The sequence below is a fragment of the Amphiura filiformis genome, chromosome 2 (genome assembly GCF_039555335.1).
Source record: "Amphiura filiformis chromosome 2, Afil_fr2py, whole genome shotgun sequence".
In the NCBI taxonomy this organism is placed as follows: domain Eukaryota; kingdom Metazoa; phylum Echinodermata; class Ophiuroidea; order Amphilepidida; family Amphiuridae; genus Amphiura; species Amphiura filiformis.
In genome coordinates, this window is record NC_092629.1 from 45111014 (window position 1) to 45135156 (window position 24143).

Consider the following 24143-nt stretch of genomic DNA (forward strand, 5'->3'; position numbering starts at 1 on the left):
ATAATTCTAATTATTATGATGGATTAGAGGGCGATGGTAGTTAATTAATAATTATGACATAATAATAATGAGTGTGAGGTATAAGAGGGTTGTTGTAAGTAATTAACAATGATTGTTAATAGTGATTAAAGTTATATTGATAAGAGGAATGTTAATTGTTAATGAGTGGTTTAATTAAGAATGAGTAGCATTTATTTCATGGAGTAAATACGTTAAGTATCATATATTGAATAATGATGTGATGGTGAATGAAGGTAACGTTGTTGCTGTGCTACAGCGACGCCGCAAAGGTATCGCTGTTGCCGTGCTACAGCGACGGCGCGAAGCTAGACCTTTTATGAGGGGCCTACACCGACGGCGGTAAGGTAGACCTATTTCCGTTTACACCGACGGTGCAAAGGTGCACCTTATGTAGGCCTAATTGTTAAAGTTGTCATATTAGCAAATGAGTGTGGTGGAGGAAGGTATCGTTGTTGCCGTGCTACAGCGACGGCGCAAAGCTAGACCTTTTTACGGGACTACACCGACGGCGCGAAGGTATCGCTGTTGTCGTGCTACAGCGACGGCGCAAAGCTATACCTTTTCAATGGGCTACACCGACGGCGCGAAGGTGTCGTTGTTGCCGTGCTACAGCGACGGCGCAAAGCTAGACTTTTCGAGGCGCGAAGGTATACCTATTTCCGTATGCTAACACCGACGGCACTGAGGTATACCTTATTTGGTCATGTCACCAAATGAATGTAGGGGAGGTAGGTATCGCTGTTGCCGTGCTACAGCGACAGCGCGAAGCTATATCTTTTTACTGGGCTACACCAACGGCGCTAAGGTGTCGTTGTTGCCATGCTACAGCGACGGCGCGAAGCTATACCTTTTTACTGGGCTACACCGACGGCGGGAAGGTATCGCTGTTGCCGTGCTACAGCGACGGCGCGAAGCTATATCTTTTTACTGGGCTACACCGACGGCGCGAAGGTGTCGTTGTTGCCGTGCTACAGCGACGGCGCGAAGCTAGACATTTTTGAGGGGCTAAACCGACGGCGCGAAAGTATACCTATTTCCGTATGGTAACACTGACGGCACTGAGGTATACCTTATTTGGTCATGTCACCAAATTAATGTAGGGGAGGAAGGTGTCGCCGTTGCCGTGCTACAGCGACGGCGCGAAGCTATTGCATAATTATAATGTCTCACTTTAATACTGAACAATTCTGATTTTGGAATCTACCAGTTTATTGATAGCGAACCACGAAATCCCCTTGGGAAGCTAACAAACAGAGGGAGTGCGGTGACTGAAAAGATCAGATACAGATGTGAAAATCTATCAGTTGCACACAAATCAATATAAATCAGAGTTTTATGCTTAAATGTAATAGCCAGAGTATGCAAAATGGGCAAGTGGACTACGGAGAAGTCTACTAATACCCAAGTGTAGTACTTCAATACATCTTAATGTCCAGGCAGATTAATGAGGTTTCACAGGAGATGGAATAGATAATAATTGGTCACTGCTTTAACTTGGGGATTTGTGGTATAAACAAGATAGATTTGTGTTTAGATATAGTAATTCACACCAGAGTATAGATCTATCTATAGGTTATGCACAAACAAGTAATGGTAATAGTTTTCATCTGTCCAAGCCAGCCCTAGCTCGAGATACTCTAGCTAAATACAGGTTTACATTTGCTATCTTACATTATCTTGCTGTATTTCAGCAGGTGGATGTCAGTTCATAATTTGAGCAATGTCGGGGATTATAGATCACAATTTTTCAATCGATGGGGAGAGATGAGGTCCCGCCAGGTCCGACCGAGTCTCCTACATAGGTTACGCTCCCTGTGGAGGGGCGGAACCAAACTGGCTGATGTGGAGACTAAGCCAGTTTGCGTCGGTCTGATACTCGTCTATCCTCGTCTTTGACCATGCGCAGATCTGGCTGGTCATAAAGATATTTAATATCCCGAATTTATAATATGCCTACCAGTTCCACCGTATAACCGATTTGCTAGAGAATATTTGTTACCATGTTTAATAAATTCGTATTAATCGTATAATAAAATGTGGCCAAATGTATATTTGTGTACATAGTGTGTGGATCCACTCTTCTACGGACTTGGCTACTAAGCATGTCGGGAAGGATATGGCGGTATGCTGACCTGGGTCAATATGTTCTGGGCAGATGAGGTCCCACCAATTGCCTACGACCTTGTGTGCGATCATGTGTGACAGGCAATTCCCGATAATAAGGGTCGGTTCATAGTGAATATTCGAAGGCGAATATTCGGCTTCGAATACTTTTTGTGACGTCAAAATATATACGGCAACGAATAAAATATGAGTTGAATCGGATTAAATATCGCGCAACTGATAGCGAGATACTATTGATTTATATGAAAGGCTCGAGGTCACCTGAATATCGTTCGACGAACGATGATTTCAAAATCCCCAATGAAAATTAAGGGATCTGGAATGAGCGTTTTGAGCGTTTCGACAGTATTTTGTGGGACATGAGAGCACATCAGACATATCGAATTACATTATGAATACGAAGAATGTCTTTCTGATATCAAATAATTTTCATTTTTTGAAATTCGCGATATAATACAAATATTATGACAAATTATTAAAATTTGATATTTTTCACATATTGATATATAACAGTCCTCGAAGTAAATATTATAAATCTAATGATATTTTCTTAAAGTGGATGTAGTTGAGGAAAAGCCGACGATCAATTGAAAATTTTGTTTTTCATATTGAAGATATGGATTTTTTCATCCATATCTTCAATACAAAAGGTCAAAATTTTCAATTGATTGTCGGCTTTTCATCCCACCTACATACAGGGCCGTTCCTAGGGATTTTGCTGCCCTAGGCAATGCCTCTCCTGCCGCCCCACCAAAGCATACCAAAAAAAGTATTAAGGGGGTTACCCCCTTGAAAACTCCTCAGTTTTGACCTATTTGTATACTGCCCACGACCGTTTTCCTCAGTGGCGTAGATTTCTTTTTGACATTGGAGGGATGGAGTTGCCACGGAAAAATAAATCTTGAATTATAATGCGCGCGAAGGGCGCGAAAAAATATTCCCATTTTTAAGCTAAACTGTTGAAATGTGGTGCAAAAATGAAATAGATTCGCGCGAAGCGTGGAAAAACTTGCACTTTTGGGACTGAAATGGCCAAATAAGAGGTGAATTTGTCAGAAACCCACATACAAGCGTCAACATTGAGGGAGGGGGATGATTGTATGGACCATCCCCTGGCAAAATATTGGGGATTTACCCCCGGATCTACGCCTATCAGCCAATGAAAAAGTATTCACCGGAAATATATTTGTGGGAGTTGAAACTATGCAGAACTTAACCAAAACCACGAGCGTTGGTACCCTATCATTGCGTGTTCTTTTAAAATAAATTCTTGTTTATTTCTATAATTTGTGAATCAGGCATTAAAACACACCTTAGGCCCTAGCAATGTAGGCCTACACAAGTTCGGAACGAGACTTTTTATCTTTTGACGCGTATTTCGGTCGAATGCCAAAATTGATTGCTCAATGAATCATGAAATGAGAGCAATAATACTTTGATGATACCGATCTCAAGTGGATATCAGCCAATGAAAAAAGAATTCACCGGAAATATATTTGTGGGAGTTGAATTTTGTTGAACTCGACAGATATGGTGGGTCACCGTGAGTGGTCTCATGTATAATACTTGTGAGGGCTGTCACTTCAATCATCTTATGATATTTATTTATTTATTTATTTATTTATTTATTTATTTATTTATTTATTTATTTATTTATTTATTTACTTATTTATTTATTTATTTATTTATTTATTTATTTATTTATTTATTTATTTATTTATTTATTTATTTATTTATTTATTTATTTATTTATTTATTTATTGACTTATTTATTTATTTTTATTTATCTATTAACTCATTCATTTCTTGATTTACTTTGCAGTTGAAACATACAAGAAGGTATGGGTCAACCTCCGCGCCGGTTACAGGCAGGTCGTAAATGCCCCGAAAAGCAAATCTTTTTGACTCCTATTCAGGTCAGGGGCGTAACCAGACCTGACCTTCGGGGGAGCAAGATTGAAAAATTTCCCAATTTCTGATCAAAAGTTTTAGTATTTATGTTCGAGAGAAAGCTCGCTTGCCGCGAAGCGTTAAACGGGTGGAGTCGGTGGGGTCCAGGGGCAAAGCCCAGGCGGGGGTCAAGGGGGCTGAGCGTCATGAAGCTCCTGGTTTTTGGAATATTATAAAATATCAGTGTTTCAGAGTACAAATTTCACAATGAAAGTAGTAGGCCTATAGATCTTCTTCTCTCTTTCTTTCCCTTTTCTCTTCTCCCTTGAGTCCCTTCCCTTTTCTCTTCTCCCATCCCCTTTTCTTCCCTCTTTTTTCTTTTCTTTTTTCCCCTTTCTCTTCCCTCTTTCTTTCCCTTTTTTCTCTTCTCCCTTCCCCTTTTTTCTCTTCTTTCCCCTTTCTCTTCCCTCTTTTTCTTCCCTCTTTTTTCTCTTTACCCCTTCCCAATTTTTTACTCTTCTTCCAGGTTTTTGTGTCCGGGTGCAGCTTGCACCCCGCCCCCCACTGGTTACGCCACTGCTCCTATTAAGACCCATTTATACAGACATTAAATCATGACAACAGTTCAATGGAGTTTACCTATTATGATTTTATTAACTTCGTTAAAGAAATTCTCTAAATTTGGCTTACATTGGTCAACGGGCAATACTTGTTAACAGTCGGGCAACGCTGTGAATTGTAAAAATATATCTTTCTCCGGTTCATAGTTTTATATTCGAAGCCGCATATATTTTGACGCCCAAAACGTATTCGAAGCCGAATATTCGCCTTCGAATATTCACTTTGAACCGGCCTTTAGAGGTTCCCTGTTTTTTTTTGGAGAACAATACTGTTACGTAAGACGAAGAAGAAACCCGCCCCGGAGCCCACCCTACTCATTATTTCATTGTAGGGGAGAGCGGGGAGTGTTCGCCCTAGGGGCAGGTTCGCCCACCCCTTGTTTCTCAGCACTACGGCTATAGAGGAATTTGGTGATGGCAAAATTAGGTGACATAGGTCATTATAAACTTCTCATATTATCCACGCGACATATAGGGACGTGTTCATCGAACTGCAGCCAAAACAAAAAAATTACACCAAAACGTAATTTTTTCTTGCATTAATAATGTTGTATTATCATTGATACATAAATACAGATGGTTTTAATGGAAATCTGTATTTGGAACATATGGGATTTGTTAAAGATTTAATGCAGTTATAAACTCCTTATTCGATTTGTATTTTGCATACCCTAAAGAAAATAAAAAATGTGCACAAGGGGCACGTTCGCCCTTTTGAGGATGGGGCATGTTCGCCCTATATCTTCACCGGGCGGACTTACCCCAAAATATTGATAATTATACCATTAAACAAGGTAAAACTACTGAAAAGCATGTTTTTTAAAGTTATGTGGTATCAGTATTACTCATACCACCGTTTATGTCCTAATCCATAATCTCCCCGAAGTTGTAAACATGATACGTTTAAGCTCACTTTGGACCCCTACATTTTACCCTAACCCGACCACTGCAACAAATTTAGTGACTCCCCAGAAGAGAATGAATGCCCTGTATACTCTTGCTAAATGTTTGCATGGAATATGTTATTGTTACGCAATGTTTAAACCTTTTTTGTGATTAGGGTGAACTTACCCCACCATATGGGCGAACCTGCCCATATATGGGGCAAGTTCGCCAGTTTGCAAAACATTTTTGTTTGCTCTATCCTGTTGCTATTGTAAGGCCTATAGTTCTGGGATTGTGGTCGTATATAGCTAAGACATAGGGCTTTCACATGGGCTAATCAGGTCATCCCTAACCATAAAATTGACATCGCTAGGCTGGTCAGAAAAAAATAGGGCGAACACTCCCCGCTCTCCCCTACTTATTGCAATTTGCCTCCACACATTACGTAATCAACACAAAACTTTTGTGAGGACTAGTGAGTGGATAAGAAATTGACAGCGGAGGATACGCACGACACGCCGATTTTTAGTTGTCAATCATGAATTACCGCAGCGATTTATTAATTTTCTGCATGACATTCCGCAAGCACCATGACACATTTTGCCGTATTTTTCCAAAGATCATGAAGTAAGCTGAATGCGATCTACATCACATTTCGCCATAATGCATTCTAGAAACGCTTGCTGTTAGAATAAGAAAAATTTTAATGCTAAATTATTGCACATTCTAGGGAAGCGTGGTTACCGTTTTGAAATAACCGAGTGAGAGGGTTTTCAAGAAAATATTTTTCCTGTCAAAACTGAAGCATCCTCTGTATAAAAGAAAATATGAATATTAACTGCACATCATATATAACGATTCGTGATACCCAATTGTGGCACATTTGATGTCGTTTATGAGGCAGAGAATTTTATTTCAATTTTATATACGCCAAAATATATTTTTAATTGAGCAAAAATAAGGATAGAAAAAACGTTGAAAATTCTATGTATAAATAACATTAGACCCGGCAAAAGATTACTGTTTCGTTTTTATGGTAATCTAATCTTTTATTTCCTGAAAAACATTTGGGGTCTAAAATGGATTTTTTTATGTAATTGATAAACACATCGAACGTGTATACAAGAAAAATGGTAGGCTCCTCTATAGTATTTTACTGACCATGGAAATGTACTGACACCGTGCGAGCACATGTCAAAATCGATATAATGTATTGTCCATATAGATGCGCATTTATCATGTTTATTGTCGGATTAACAACAATTGAGCGCTATTAATACACGATTTGTTGCGATTATATCTTCAAATAAGTTTCAAATGGATTCCATCAAGACAAGTGGCCGAGTGGTCTAAGGCGCTAGAGCATATCCAAAGCGGCGTGGTGCGCCGTGAGTTCGAACCCCGGGTTCGAACCCCGCCTCTCCCAAACTTTAAAAGAAGTAAAATTAAAATTTAACTTCTTTTAAATTTCATATTGGGGAAATGTGACTGGGAGAATTTATGTATGGCGTGGAGTGGTGTGAATGCGATCTGTACTTTTGTAACATTCCGATCGCTTTTGATCACCTATTATCGGCGAATTTGCTTGAAAACACGTGAGTTCATGTTGTGTAAACATAATTAGCATGGACACAAATGAAATTACGATGCAATACAATGCAATTTGAATGCGCAGCAGATCTATAGAAATAACGTGGCCCGGTTTTAAATGCAGAATTAGACCACGTCTGGCCTGGCATGTTTTGTATATACCCAACTTGAGGCGAACCAATGTATAGATCACTCTGTAGATTGTCCAGAACAGGATCATGTCAGAAATTTAAATATTTTGTTTTGGGTCTGATTATTCGGACTAGATTGTCCTGTGTACTTGTATCAATAATTGAACCATGCTATGTGTTTTATTGCAGATGGGTGCTCTGGAACGATTCTAATTTTCAAGGAAGTCAATATAATGTAGTCGAGGGGGGATACCCCAAGGCTAGTTATTGGGGCGGAGGTAATGACAAGGTCTCATCTGTCCAAAAGCTGACATAGGCCTATTCGTGAGCAGAAATGGTATGTCTATACCCAATAGTCTTTCATGGAAATATTTAATTTTACAAAATTCGGGTTATTTTAAGCAAACAATATGACAATTTTAAGTATAGGTTATATTTATATTTTAGTATTGTGCTTAATTAATTATATTAGTACAAGGCATTGTAAAATGTACATCATATAATTATTGCAAAAAATTATCAAAAGGTTATATACTATATAACAGAAATATAAAACTTGATGTTTTATATTTCTAATTTTAGTGGAAGTCAATATAATATAGTCGAGGGGGGATACCCCAAGACAATAGAAGTGTTTGATTGGTTTTGCATTATTTAAGGTGGTACTACACCCTGATACATTTTGTGATAATTTTGCATTTTTCTCAAAAATAATTACACACTGTAAAGAAAAATTATGTAGGGGCTGGGAATTAATAATGTTATACATTCTAGCGGTACCTCTGTTCTTATCATAAATAATGTACCGCTTGTCTTGAGTCACTGAAATTCCAGTGTAGTAACTGGATTCCTTGCCCGTATAATATACATAACTTTTGTTACCAGTGTGTTATTATTTTTTGAGAAAAATGCAAAAAATTATAGTCAAGGGGTGTAGTACCACCTTAATAGGCATATATTTTAGGTTTAATATTATTTCTGGATCTAAAATGTTGGCATTTCGCTGGTTCTCTTTTTAGTAAAACAGTATTTGTATCAGGGTTTACATGCAATGGGCTATTCCAGTTGAAATCCACACTACTCCTGTAGCAGATTTTGGAAATATTTGCCACAGGGGGAGTATGTTTTTGAATGTAATTGGTCAGTGTTAATCACTTTGAAACCCATACTCCCTCTGTATTATGGCTTTACCTTTATCTTCCACAACTGGAGTGAGTATATCAGATGGAAGTTACCCATTGGCAATTGTCTATTCTGTTTAAAACTTATACTCCATCTGTGGAAGACTTCAGCTAAATCTTCCACAGGGGTAGTGTGGGCTTTAAATGGAATCGCCCAATTCTATACAGAAAAGTCGTCGGTGAAGCCGCGATTACCCCAGTTTTCATTTGGGTTTGTAGTAAAAACGGAGCGTTTTCTTTTTGTAACATTTGCACAATATGTACTTGAAACATTGGAGTATGTTGTGCAATACAGGGTGTCCCAGAATGATTTACACCGAGTTTGAACAAAATATATATAAAAAATATATAGTCAACAGTGTATCTAATTTCAATAAGTGCAATACAATGCTACACATGTCTCCTACTTATTCTGTGACTTTCATGGAAATAGCTTGATTCGTTTTGTCGTGACATTGCTATTACTGAAAATGGACGAAAACGGCATGTGTTTAATTTACAGTACAAAGTCATCATAACACATGGATCATTTATCACCATCGTCCAGCCGCACTGCAAATATATTGGAGAAATTCTACATTCTTTGATAGGAAATACACCACATTTGACACAGATGTAGAACTTACAATGCTAAATAATTCTTGCGATGGGATTAAGTGAAACATTTCAATATGACATCAGATATTTAGGTTGAAAAAGATACTTTTCATGTGATTTTTACCACAATTTTTAGCCATAAATTTCAATATTACAGAGGATATAACTTCCTCGAGGATCCTCCGCAGTAAATTTTAATCTTCTTCGTTACGTAGCTGTGGGTTTATCCATATACTGTGGACACAAATGCATGCTGTGGCACTAAGGACGAACCTTCTCTATACTTTTATGAAAAATCCATCTCTGCCGGCATTTCAAATGATGAAACTCACACACCTCAATAATTGTCTTCAAAACTGCCGCCAAAGAAAGAATAGTTTGAGGTCACTCAAGCGTAGCAAATCCTTTATTCCATACAATACAATGATTGCTTCGTAACATCATAAATAAACGAAAGATATCGACTATTTAGAATAAGTAAGAACAGGACACAGCAATATACTGCATAACATTGCTTTGTGCTGAACAGTTAGTAATTTTACAGATTTTCAAAATAGGTTGCTTTGTCAAAACTTGTAATTCACCATTTTTACGCAATCCTCTCTAACTTCTACTAGAAACGTCCAATTTTAAAATCTAAAAAATCTGAGAAAGCTAAACATATGTAGAAGTCAAAATGCAAAACAATATGACCAATAGAAATGCAGTTCACTAATAAGGGACCGCTCATTATTAATGTGGGAGGGGGGGGCCGGAGGAAATGTAGGGGGGGTTATGTGATTTTCACTTTGACAAACAGGGGGGGTTATGTAATTTTATTTTTCCTGATAGGGGGGGTCATGTGAAATTTAATAGTCAATCATACCATTAATTGTCTAATGACTTATTCAGTTATTCACACAAAATTGTTCCAATTTTGCACCATATTTCACCATTTTAGCTTCAATAGGGCGTAAAAATTGTGCGCTTCGCGCGCATTTGTTCCATATACATAGTCAACGGTCAAAATGTGCTGGATTCACTATACTTCAAGAATTTTTTTCTTTTTCCTACCCCATCCCCCCAATGTCAAAAAAGAAATCTACGCCACTGCCAGATGCTACACACACAAACAACTCACTCCTCACCACATGACCACCCCACCTGCAAGCACACACCTATACATTTTCTCACCAAAAGTAGGCCTAGCCCTAGATCTATAGGCGTAGATCCCAGGGATGGGTGGGGGCAGTAAATCCCCCAATATTTTGCCAGGGGGGATGGTCCATACAATTATTCCCTCCAATCAAGTGGCGTAACTAGGGGGCAGGGGGGCAACGTGCCCCAGGCGCCAGCCTTAGGGGGGTGCCAAATTGACCAATTCAGCATCGATTCTGTGCCCCTCCAAGCGATGAAAGTCAAAATTTATGCGCGCTTCACGCGCATTTTAGCACAAAATCAATTGAAAGAACATTTCAAGACCGATATTCAACTTCTAGTAACCATAATTAATTAGTGGTAGGCCTTTGTCCAAAATTTCGGGCGCTCCGCGCGCAATTGTTTCAAGATTTGGGGGATTATCCTTAGGTTAGGGCGCCACAACCCCTAGCTACGCCACTACCCGCGTCTAAGATATTCTCGGGGGGACCAATTTCTTGCAGTTTCTTGCCCCGGGCGCTACCAACCCCTAGTTACGCCACTGCCCCCAATGTTGAGGCCTGTATGCCTATGTAGGTTTCTGACCAAATTAACCTTACATATGGCCATTTTAGTCTAAAAATTGCAAATTTTTTTGCGCTTTGCATGAATTTATTCCACTTTTGCACCATATTTCATCAGTTTAGCTTCAAAACTTGCCACAATTTCCACGCGCTTTGCGCGCATTTGTACAATAGACTTGTCGCCAAAAAGACCTGGATTACTATGATTTTAAGAATTTTTTTCAAACCCCATCCCCCAATGTCAAAATCCCAATCTCTGTGACTGAATTAATAAAGTTTGCTTGAAAGGGGGAGGGAGGGGGGGGGGTTATGTGATTTTGTTTGATTCAATAGGGGGTTACGTGAAATTGATTCATCGCAATAGGGGGGTTAGGTATTTTTCACCCATAAAGCTCAACATTCCTCCGACCCCCCCTCCCGCGTTAATAATGAACGGTCCCTAAGACATTTTCTTTAAAAAATATTAATTTCATATACCACAATGCCAAAGAGCTATAGGTGGGGAAATGCCCTTATGTCCCTCTTTAACGGTGCCCGCTGTAATACCCCTAGCAAGTTGCCACCGCCAAAGGTTGCAGCCCTGAACCTAATACACCAGTTTCACTCTAAAGCGAGTACTTTCAGTAGACCCTACGCTAACACTGCGCCATCCCCACCCATGCCTGTGAGGCTATGCCAAACCAAAACTCACCAGCGTGCAGGGCCTATATACAGTGGCGATGCTACGGGGGGTAAGGGGGCATCCCCCCAATATTTTGCCCCCTCCCCTCCACTTTTGAGGCAAACCCCCCAAAAGTTAGTAAATATCCACTTTTGCGGCAATTTTGCGCAAAATTGGTCGATTTTGCTCTCCCTGAAATTCACTTCCCCACCCCCCCGAAAAAATTCCTGGTGCCGCCACTGCCTATATACTTCCCAGGAGAGAAAAAATCAACAGTTTTAAGGTTTCACCGCATGTATATCAATAGTCTCGTTCCCAGCCGGTTTGTGCTCCTTCGTCACTAAACAAACTGTCTGGCGACAAGAATCATTTCAATAAACCAAGCATTGGTGTTAATTTCTGACTTCTAAAATAGCTTCCGTAAATTCATGCTGATACAATGACTATGTTAAGCTTTTTATTCAAATTTAATTGCGGGTTTTCATACGAAAAATTATTGTTTTTGTTTTCCCAATGCAGGATGGCTCGATCATTATTTGAATATCAGGAACGATCAGCAATTGCAGCATCGCACAGAATATTAACTTTATTATCTCTCACAAATTTGAGTGTACATTTTGTCTTCAATTATCAATATACAATGGGCCTTTTCAAATTTACCATCCTCGTTCAATCTATCGTCCTTCTTGAACATTGTATTTGCATTTCGCATTGATTTTAGTTTGTGTGGGGATTACACCACAACTAATCAATCGAATATAAAAATGTACCACTCTATCACAAAATCTATAAGCCAAGGCGTTAGGTTGCTCAGGAACACAAAAGATGTTTTTCACACCTTTCCAGTCCAACCCATCTATTGAACATCAAAATGTGGCACTTCACAGTGAAACCAAAGTACCCATAGTTATTCGTAATGAAAAAATGCCCAATGACGGGGCTTATCATATAAACATCTCAAAAAAGTAACTGACCCCCCTTAAATAATGACCATTATTCAAAAACGGGCGATTGTATTACAAATCTGTAAAATGCATTGGAAGCAGAGTTTATTTTTGCACATTTTGACATCTCATTTGTAGCAATTGACTAAATATTTACGTCACAGCGTACATTTAAATCAATGTAACCGCAAGATTTGAAAGTTGCAGTAAATTGTATTGATTTTGTATTCAGTATAATGGAACGAAATCCGTAAGTGCAACTTTCAAATCTGGACCTCACTACATTAAATTGACCGAAGTTTTATTGTTTTCTGGGCTATCGTGTCAAATGAGGTGTCAAAATGCGCAGAAATAAATTCTGCTTCCACCGCATTTTACAGATTTGTAATACAATAGCCCCCTTTTGAATAATAGCCATTATTTAAGGGGGTTAGTAACTTTTTTGATGTGCTTAGTATTAATACATGTAACTTATCTGCAGTAGCTTCACGCAGTACCCTCAGTAATAGCATAAGTTAACTTCGTAAATTAATAGACAATGTTCTTTAAAGTTTGATCATACTTTCGCAGCCTGATTGCCATACACGACTTTCAGTTATTCTTAAATTGAGAGGATAAGATTTTCGACTGTGTATGCGACTATACGTGGCGTCATTTAAAGGGCAGGTCTATAGCAAAAACAAGTTTATCTCTTCGAAGAGAATAATTATTACATTACAAGTTGACACTTGTTGCAATTTTTTTCGTGCGTATTTCTCCTGAAAAAGGAGAAATTGTGTGGGTAAAGTTCAGCCTCGTACGTGTTCTTCCCCCGTTTGAAGTACGTGTTCTCCCCCGTTTGACTGATGACGTAGGTAAATGAAGCGGGCACATCATACAATCACTTTGACAAGTTTGACATTAGCAACAATGAGTTGTATTATCACTTACCATAACAATGCTGCATAACAATATGCACACTATTGTTCTCTTTCGGGAACAAAGCTCACTCAGTATTGTTACTATGCGTTTGCTTTGTAATATTTCATCCAACTGAAACTATAGCATTGCGATATACAGGGAAATCAGATACATGAGTTTGTGGACTTTGGGTTTATATGCTAGTCTCAGATGAAATTCTAAGCTCAAATTATGTATTTATTTTTTAGGCCTAATATTTCTCATGATATTGATATACATATGAATTGTAATATCACAATTGTCTAATATATAAAAAAAGAATCGGCTGATTTTATCCATATGTTTAAAAACCATGAAATTTGTAATACTTAATTTGGATTTTTTTTCTGTGAACAACAACAGAATATGTTCTGTGCATTGAGAGCGTTTATAGTCCCTTTACTCACAGCGGGAACATCTCATTTCATGACGTCACAGTTTTTATAGGCCAAATCTGTCTCGTTCGAAGGAACTCACCGCTTAAGTTGGTTTTTGCGGAATATCAATTTTAAACGTCTTATTTTCTCAAAAAAGGAGTCATTTTCATTGTCCTCACAATATTAGCTTGCCAATGATATGATGTTGTTTTTGCTATAGACCTGCCCTTTAACAGGATTAGAATTTTTCGTACGTGGATGAGGTACTAAGATGAACGCATGAGGTCATTTTAATGTCAAATGTTAGTCTTTTCTCGTTACCTAAAAGGCTAGAGCAAATATTGTACCATCCGAAAAGGATCATGTCAAGACGAAAATCTTACAAAATTGCATTTCCTGAAAGACGTGTAATTTTGTAGACGTTGGCTTAAGTTGTGTTCTCCAGCTTGACGTAGACCAGGATAGGGTAGTACAGTACGACAGGAGGGTGAAAGTGCATTATAGGAACAATGCCAAAAACTACGTCACGCCGGTCACGCTATTGTTCGACTTAAACTACATCATTCGCCATTTTGTAAATATTAACGCATGATCGTTGCTTTGAAGTTTCCACCGGATAGTCTGTGGATAGCACAAGAGCATGCTTTGACCATGCGCCAAAAAAATGAATATCATGAAGATGTTTAAGATTGATTCTTAGATGTTTCAAAAATTACCGTCATATTGCATAGATTCATCAAAGAATGGTTTGAAGTACTAACCTTATTTAGTAATTTTAAAAAATCGGGAGAATTTTACAAAATCAATGTTTTTACCTGTCGGTATTACAACTCGTGAAACACATTAGTGATGTGCCTGGGTGACCTAATCTACTAACCTTTAACGTTTCCTCTATGAACTCTAACCCTCCTGCAATATGGCGCCTATTGTCTAGAGTTAAACTACATCTTTCGGTGTGTTACGTAATACTACGATGCCTATCCCATTATATCGATCCCTGAGTACGAGCTGTAAGTGTCTCACATTTTGAGTTGTTGTCGAGTTCTTACGAAAAAAAGATCATTTCAAACAAAATAAAACTCTGAAGAAAAGAAGGTCAGTAGGTTCTTGTTCTTGACGAATATATAATAATCAATTATTATGCATGTATAAACTTTAGGTTTCTCGACCGTTATAATATAATATTTATTGATTGTACTCATAATTCCTTGATGCGTTTAAAACGTGCATGTTGGCAATAAAATTTGACTAATATATAGCTAACCATCGTATATTTTGTGTGTTTGATGTCTTCAAAGTGCTTTAAAATTTTAGTTCCAGTTGACTGATGTTTTAAATTATCATTTATCATGTTTACTCGACCCACCAAAAGTGAGCGAATGATATAATTATAATAGGCTTCTAAGTTATTTTTATATCTTTTCTGTAGCATCAATCTTAAAGCCATGTTATAACATATCCATAAAAAATGTAGACGAGTTAATTTATGTATGAGCTAGACAAAAATGTTTTTGCTTGCCAGTGACTCTAAATACCCTCATGAACAACATATCCAAAAAGGGCCAAAAAGGACGCACGGGAAAAATGTTAATTTGCATATTTCCAAAATGGCCGCTAATGCAGGCCTCAAATTCCAAAATTGGGGGAATGTGGATAAAAATCATATAATTGTATTGATCTCATTATTACGATTCATAAATAGTATAGTTTGACCTATCTCCGATGTATAGTTCTTGAGTTATAGACATCAAGGTCAACTGTCAAATTTTGGCCTCCATCATTATGTACAGGGGTAAAAATATCAAAAATGCTCCGATTTCGCTCATGAACGCATGGTACCATGTAAACAGTGAAATTCTTGGTCAGTCAAATTACATCAGGTACATGTGTCGTTTTTTTTTTAATTTCTTTGCATGTATGGAGATATTATATTCAAATCAATATTAAAGCCATATCATAACATTTTCAAACAAAATAGATTAGCATTTCTTTGCCATAAAATGTTAACTTTTACTGTCAGATATATCCCCTTTTATTTTTGAGCCGAACAACTACGGCAAAGCAAAGAAAATTTGAATTTACTACCAGCGCACTTGTCGCCAATACGTACCACTCCTTCGGTCATGTTGTGGTACGATCCTCTGTTGTGTATATCACCGTCGCGCACGCCGTGTGTTTTATTTAAAATCTCGGATTTTGACAAAACTACAGCACCTAGAGTCTTGATTTTTGCAGGGTATATTGGTTTAATAAAGTACAATTTAAAGGAGTATTTCGTGATCCTAGCATCCTCTATTTATGTCATTTTTCATTAGATATCCACGAAAAAACCTATTCCCAAAATTTCAGTTGATTCCGATTTTGCGTTCGCGAGATATGCATGATTATGTGTATTACACTGCTCCATAGACAATGTGTTGTAATTTCGTTCTGGTGCACCAGAACGAAATTCAAATTTCACGATATTTTTGCTAAACGAATTAATCTGTAAGAAATATTTTGTACATAAACATTATGTAGCCAGAGGTTTCCAGTGATATAAAAAACTCAACTTTTTTGAGAAAATTGGGGGGATGAGGCTGTGGATCACGAAATGCCCCTTTAATCGTGTAAAAAAAGGAATTTTAAAAATTCAGTGAGGGCGTCTTCCTCAGCAAATGTTATAATATGGCTTTAATTGTGATATTTTGGTATAAATACATTTGTTTAGCAAGATACGTGCAGTTAGCCTATACCGACGAGTGTCTGATTATTACGTAGTCAATTCACCACACACGGTGAATGGGAGATGGCCTCGAACTTTTTCTAATGGCTTGTACACTTGATGATTTTGGGCGCCATCTTGGATTTAAGGGGAAAATCGAGGTGGCCCCTCACACCGACATCGCCTGGCTAATAATTACTTTGTCAGCAGAGATACTAAAATCAATACCCGGGATCGATACACGTGAATGTGCTATGCACGAGTTTGATATGAGACGAAAATCTTTGGATACCGGGGTAGAAAATGATGAATATCTCCCGTAAATGATTTCGTATAAAGAAACCAGATATGGTTCCTTGCACTTGAATATATATTTTGAACAGATATGATAGTCGTTAGCTTGCGTCTTGAGAAAGAAGCTTGCGTCTTGAGTCAAAAACTGACAATAATTCTGATTTATATGTGCCGAATTATATAGCGCAGTGTATCGGTAGTCTAAAAGCATATGACCTATGGCGTACCATGCTCGACTCACACACAGTGAGGTCAGTCACCGGCCTAATCGGGGCTATTGTCAGTAGCCTTAGTCAGATGTCCTTCGGCCCATTATGCGACTCAAAACTATTAAACAGGTCGATACAAAATGGGCATGCGTGGCGGTGGCCTACCATGGCGATTTCTGCCATGAAGATATCGGGGCGATGACACTGTGCCCCTGGGCTTATTTTGTTTGTATTATCCCAAGTAACATTCGCTCGTATGTGCTAAGTTTGGGTTCGTCTAGGAAATTCCAGTAGTTTTTTTTTCATGGGATGTACCTACCTATCATTCATGTGTGCTGCCAGTTCGAGACTCTTCTCTCGCATTGTGCATAATGGCGGAACCATGCAAGTAGTGAATAAGCTGTTTCAGTCCCTTCATTACACGGTCCCCGGTCTTACACCCAACCCTGCCATATAAATGTAATGAATATTGGTTGAAATCAATTGATAGGGCTTGTTTTTCTGTTCATATTCGTAAATATTTCAAACATTTATATGTAAGTGACACCACAAACTTTAAATACAGAAACTTTTAATTTTTGAAACCAAAAACTTACCGGTATGATCTCAAACCCGAAACCATTTTTACTGTGCTTCTTGAATAATTAGAAAGAGAAGGCACCTTTAATCACTTTAAAAGTACCGAAAACTTAATTCTATAGACGAATCCAAATACACGCATCCCTACACCTGACTATCAGCCTTTAGTTGGGTCCCCGTCGGCCACAATGCATCCAAAATGTGAAATGATTCGGCCTTGGCGGACATTTTAAACTGCATTCCATCACCCGTTTTACACCTTCCGCGAAAACACAGGTAGACAAAAGATTGATTTAAGTTTACAACACAATACACTTCCAACAGTTGTGCAAATAAAAGCCGCCTTACACCTAGATAAGGTCGAGGAGGGTTAATAGAATAATACAATAGAGATAATTCCGCAGGTAATCCCGTCGCATCTATTCACAGATGTACAAATGGATGAACAAAAGGACTATGTGTGAATAGATGCGACAGGATTACCTCTATTGTATATATTATTCTATTAACCCTCCTCGTCTTTGCATCTTCCCCAGGTGTTAGGCGGCTTTTATTTGCACAATCGGGCGCTCAAAACCCCCAGGTTGGTGCTAGCGGGAAACCAAAGATGGCCGACCAAATCCTGACCATGACTTGGCTCGTTGGATTCGTCTATAGACGAATCCAAATACACGCATTCCTACATCTGACTAGCAGCCTTTAGTTGGGTCCCCGTCGGGCAGTGGCGTAGATTTCTTTTTGACATTGGGGGGGATGAAGTTGGAAAAAAATCTTGAAGTATAGTCAATCCAGCACCCTTTGGCGACAGAATTAGTTTATGATATAAATGCGCGCGAAGCGCGCGAAATTTTTTGCTATTTTGAAGCTAAACTGATGAAATAGAGTGTAAAAGTAGATTAAATGCGCGCAAAGCGCGCGAAAATTTGCACTTTTGGGGCTAAAATGGGCAAATATGAGGTTAATTTGGTCAGAAACCCATTATTAGGCGTCAACATTGGGGGGATGATTGTATGGACCATCCCCCCTGGCAAAATATTGGGGGGATAAATCGCCCCCCCCCCCCATCCCCCGGGATCTACGCCTATGCCGTCGGCTAAAATGCACCCAAAATGTGAAATGATTCGGCCTTGGCGGAAATTTTAAACTGCATTCAATCACCCGTTTTACACCTTCCGCGAAAACACAGGTAGACAAAAGATGATTAAAGTTTACAACACAATACAGTTCCAACAGTTGTGCAAATAAAAGCCGCCTTACACCTAGAGAAGGTCGAGGAGGGTTAATAGAATAATACAATAGAGATAATTCCGCAGGTAATCCCGTCGCATCTATTCACAGATGTACAAATGGATGAACAAAAGGACTATGTGTGAATAGATGCGACAGGATTACCTCTATTATGTATATATTATTCTATTAACCCTCCTCGTCTTTGCATCTTCTCTAGGTGTTAGGCGACTTTTATTTGCACAATCGGGCGCTCAAAACACCAGGTTGGTGCTAGCGGGAAACCAAAGATGGCCGACCAAATCCTGACCATGACTTGGCTCGTTGGATTCGTCTATAGATGAGAAGAAATATTGATTATGAGGAAAAGCAGTCGAGTGTGAAGTTAACTTTACCATAGCTAAACTGTAGTGCAAGCACCCAAACAATATTCTTGTGTGCGCTCAGTGCAGTGGTATAATTCAGTATACATATAGGGGTCTCCCCGCGCCGTCAGTCCGAAACACTGTCAATCCGCCGAACCACCGTCAGTCCGAAAATCTAATTGAAGTTAGGGTTAGGATTAGGGTTAGGCTCGGGGTTAGGGTTAAGTCTAGGGTTAGGGTTGACGTCTTTTTCAATTAGATTTTCGGACGGACGGGGTTTTGGTTTGACGGGGTTTCGGACTGACGGGGTGTACTCCATGTCGGAATGTAATGAATAATAAATTTGAAATTACCGGATAACTGAGTTTGAAAATCTTCGTGCTTATTTATTTTTATTGTTTGTTATATATCATTATTTTCCATTACATTCCCTGAGTACACAGATGTGATACTTAGTCCGCACAATATACGTGGTAAATCTGTTGAAAACGACCTATCCAAGCACGATTTTTGACCAAAATGTATGTTTTAAAGGTCAAAACCTCAAGAGATCCTTACATCAATTTACAGATTTTATGTCATTAAATGCAAGAGCACACTTATTTTGTCCATATACTAGCTTCATTTCAATGAGCAATGGCCAATTCTCTTTAATTTGCAAATCTTGCACAAAAAGTTACTATTTTCGCCTATTTTGTCATACGGTTGTAAATTCAATGAACTATGACTTTGCTAAAAACGCTTATACAAAATTGATATGTTTGAGAGCCAACGCCTTTTATAGCGAATTAGTGATTTAGTGTTCATCTGCTTTCTCATGATGTAGCTTTTTTGGAGTCGTATGTACACCAGTCAGAGTGCTGTTGACATTTCGCATTGTACCAGTCGGCCATTAACTTATCAGTCTCATCGGAAAACGGTGATACTTTATTTTGCATTGTAGGGTACACTCTCCTTAAGTTTCCTCTAAAGGTATGCTCAAAATATGCCATCTTCAAAGTCTCCACCTGCTTAACGTCAAGACATCGCATACAAAGGCGGCACTTTTGTGATTGGCAAGAAGTACAAGTTGGTGTGTAGCATACTTGGTCCTGTATTTGGACATCAGCGCCTCGAATGATGTATGGACTCCTATTTTCAAGAGTCATTCCTACAATATGATATATATTATATAGTTGGTTGAAAAAATCATGTTTCAGCTTGGGTGGCCGCCGGTCAATGAAACTCGCGTCTGACTCTACCTCTATAAGAAACAAATTCAGTTGCTCATCAAGAACGAAATCCCATCTTATACTATAGATTTCTTTGCGCTGTTAAATTGATAAAGACTCCTGTTAATGACATCTTTAACTGCATCATGCAATTGGTAATTAACAAAATTAAAATATTCACCAGTTGATCTCGTATGCGTCTGCAATGCTTTCTTATTCGTATAACCAATTTTCAATGTCTTGTTTAACGTTGACACTTCAAATGTCAATTTGATATGTAAGCATGGTAAGTGATGGTCACGTTCTGTTACAGCGCCCTTCATCAAATAGATTGGTATCATACGTTTTCTGGTCGTCAAAGTTTTGTGGATAATATCTTTCAGCACAAATTTGTATATTGACTTCTGAATCCAGTATGTAATGGATGGAGTGAGGTAAATAGTACATGCACTGCTATGCCAACCTTCCTATCTTCTATTAGGAACGGATTGGAAATGTAACGCTGAACAATACTGTCAGATTCAAGGTCCATATCATATACTTTCCTCACTACATTCCCACCATTTATATGGACGTTCTTCTGAATACATACATACATACATACAATAAGGCTTTTGTAGCCCGCCATTTCATGAAGACCACAGCGGGTGTGATGATACATAATAAAATAAAACACTATAGAGCAAAGAATGAACAAAGACAAGTCAATATGGGAACATGTATGTTTTCAAATTCTTCTTAAATATATGAGGAGATGTTGCAGAACGAAGGGCTGCTGGAAGTTGGTTCCATAGCTTTGGAGCAGCGAAGTAAAAAGATCGGTCAGCAGCGGATTGAAGTTTCCTGGAGTGAATGGTATGTTCAACTAACCGGGTAGTATCTGCAGACGAGCGCAGTCCAGTGCGGGAAGGTGTGTAATTAAGTAAGTTGGAACCCAGATATGGAGGAGCAATGTTATTCACACACTTAAAAACAAGGAGCAATATCTTAAAAACAATACGTTCATGAATCGGAAGCCAATGTAACTGTTCCATATATGGTGTGGCATGGTCTTGCTTGCCAGCGCGATGAATAAGTTTGACAGCCCAATTTTGCAACCGTTGAAGTTTGGCAATATCTGTTTTGTTGGATCCTAACAGAAGAGCATTGCCGTAGTCTAAGCGAGAAAGTACCAGAGATCTAACAATATGATGACATGAGTCTGTGTCCAGGAACCGGCGAATACGAGATATGTTGCGGAGCTGAAAGGTAATAGATTTACAAAGTCCGGATATATGCGGTGACATAAGCATGTGCGTGTCAAATAAAATGCCCAAATTCCGTACAGTATCGGAAGGATGGATGATATCAGTTCCAAGATCAAGGTGAACTGGAGGCATCTTGAGCTTATTATTTCTCGACACGGCAACAAAAACTCAGTTTTGGTGTCATTTAACATGAGCATGTTCATTGTCATCCACAGTTTGATCTCGGAGATACAAGTAGCTAGCCGTGAAAGAGCAATTTGAATGGAAGATGTGTCCGCAGGATTAAAACTGGTATAAAGTTGAATGTCGTCAGCATACATGTGAAATGACATTTGATGTTTTCTGATGATACGGCCAATAGGTATGGTATAGATCTTAAATGAGCCCGGTCCAACAATGGAGCCCTGTGGTAGTCCATAATTCATGTCTTGTGAGTCTGAGAAGGTACCGTTAATGCACACTTTAGAAGATCTTTCAGCAAAATATGACTTGTACCACGTTAGTGCAGTCCCAGAGAGGCCGATCTCATTTGCCATTCTTCTGACGAGTACGCTATGCTCAACCGTATCAAAAGCGGAAGATAGGTCCAAAAGGACCAGGAACACACCTTGCTGATTATACAGACATGACATAATATCAGTTTTAACTTGTAGGAGTGCTGTTTCGGTACTGTGTGCTGATCGGTAAGCTGATTGAAGCTCCTCACCTAGATTGTGCTCTTCCATATGTTCATTAATGCACCTGAAAACATGTTTTTCAATTAGTTTTGACAAGAATGGGATGTTAGCAACAGGACGATAATTTTTTAGATCATTAGGATCAAGAGACTGTTTCTTTATGATGGGATTGATGATGGCATGTTTGAGAATATTTGGAAATATACCTGTAGACAAAGACATATTTATCACATTGTGTTAAGGCAGGTATAAAAACAGAAGTGTGTTGCTTAAGGTACCATGTTGGCAGAGGGTCAAGCAAAAAACTTTTGGCATTAGAGTTACTCACCAAATCAACAACATCTTCCTCACTCAGAGCTTTGAACCTTGAGAGTTTACATGAAACAGATTGGTCATATGAGTCATTCTTAGGTGTACTACTTACATTACTCTTAACTGTACTATCTACACTACTTTTACTTCTTGAATCTACTTTACATTGTTCTGTTTTAAGTTTTGAATGAATATTTGAAACTTTGTCTGTGAAAAATGAAGCAAAGTCACAAGCCAATTTCTTTTCAGAGTCATGGTTAGGCAAGATCTTTTTGTCATTGTCCAATAATGAATTAACAATGCGGAATGTAGATTTAATGTCAGCATTATCAAATTGTTCTCTGTAATATGTTTGTTTAGACTCATTGATCTTGGAATTAACCAGTTTATTCTGTTCAATATACTGTTGGTGGTAAACCTCAGACTTGGTTTTCCGCCATTTCTTCTCAAGCTTTCTTCTCCTACGACGAGCCACATGTATGTATGAATCCAGTGCGTACTGTTCTTTGGTAATTTCTCCACCTCCTTCAAAGGTTGAGATTTTTGAGGTAGCATGAGGAATCCTTTTGGGATAATATTTGCCACCATTGAGGATTTATGTACAAGTATCATAATAATTACTCCACAAAATTGATCTGATTATTTTATCTTCGTTAATGCTATCCACGATTATGGGATCAGGTCTTCTGATTTTGTTACAAATCTTGCACGAAATACAATCAGAAGACAGGGTCCCATATATGGAACGACATTGATATTTCTAATCGTAATTTAACATCAATCAAGCAGTTTAAGTCAGTTTATAAGATGCATTGGTTTATCAAATCAGTAATCTCTGGTTGTATAAAAGTTTATTGAAATAATTATTATACTATACTTTTCAATGTGTATTAGTTTTGATTCATATTTCATTTGTCTATGCCAACATACGTAGGTCGTCTGTCTCACTTGTCCTGTCTTCTCGTTTCACCATGTCTGTTTCTTTGTCTCGTGTGACTTGTCCTTCGTAGCTCATCGTCCCTTTGCACTCAGTACAATTTTTCATTGTTTGTGGCCAAATATTTTCGAGCTGTGCTCTCTTTTGACCATCCCTCCATTTTATGCCTACTATTATTATTTTGTATGACTTGATGGAAAAATAAATTACACTGAACTTGAACTTGATTATAAATGGTTTATTGTTCAAAGCAGTCTTGATACTTAGCTATATACTTCTGATTCCCGAGACTCTTCCAGTTTTAACAAATTGCGGTCTTTTGAGCAGCAATTTAGCGCCCTCAATAAGTTGTATCCAACATTTCAAGTTGGTTGTATTTGACATTTCCTATCATGGAAGGACGAGGGCGCTAGCACTAAACGATAAGTTCCAATCAGAGGGTGGCTTCTAACGTCATCAAACTATGGATAACGCCAAACTTGATGTGTGACTACAATAGTACCGCCGATATCCACTGAATATTTGAATAGTTTTTATTTGTAACTTTTAAACGTTGATACATTTTAATGAAAAAACAATAATAAAACAAAGGTCAAAATCTCCCTAAAGAAGGGGTCATTGGGTTACAGATTTGTAATATTTCGCTGTTAACTTCGTAATCGGATTTTCCTATTGCTGAATTAAAAAGATTGGCGTATGACGCCCTGTCAACGCAGTTTAC

General features: G+C 38.4%; 1 protein-coding gene and 1 long non-coding RNA gene across 2 annotated transcripts in view; both read left to right on the top strand.

Annotated features, from left to right (window-relative positions):
• LOC140136065 (beta/gamma-crystallin-like) overlaps positions 1-12322 on the top strand; it is a 50068-nt gene extending 37746 nt beyond the window's left edge. Inside the window, exons 5-6 of the mRNA XM_072157773.1 lie at positions 7451-7598; positions 11920-12322. Coding sequence (XP_072013874.1) covers positions 7451-7577 — 127 coding nt within the window. The 3' untranslated portion in view covers positions 7578-7598; positions 11920-12322. The remainder of the gene's footprint in view (positions 1-7450; positions 7599-11919) is intronic.
• LOC140136058 (uncharacterized) lies at positions 1744-2070 on the top strand. The gene is made up of 2 exons (XR_011856608.1): positions 1744-1790; positions 1824-2070. It is a non-coding gene; the product is annotated as an uncharacterized lncRNA (long non-coding RNA).
• Positions 12323-24143: the final 11821 nt, after the last annotated feature.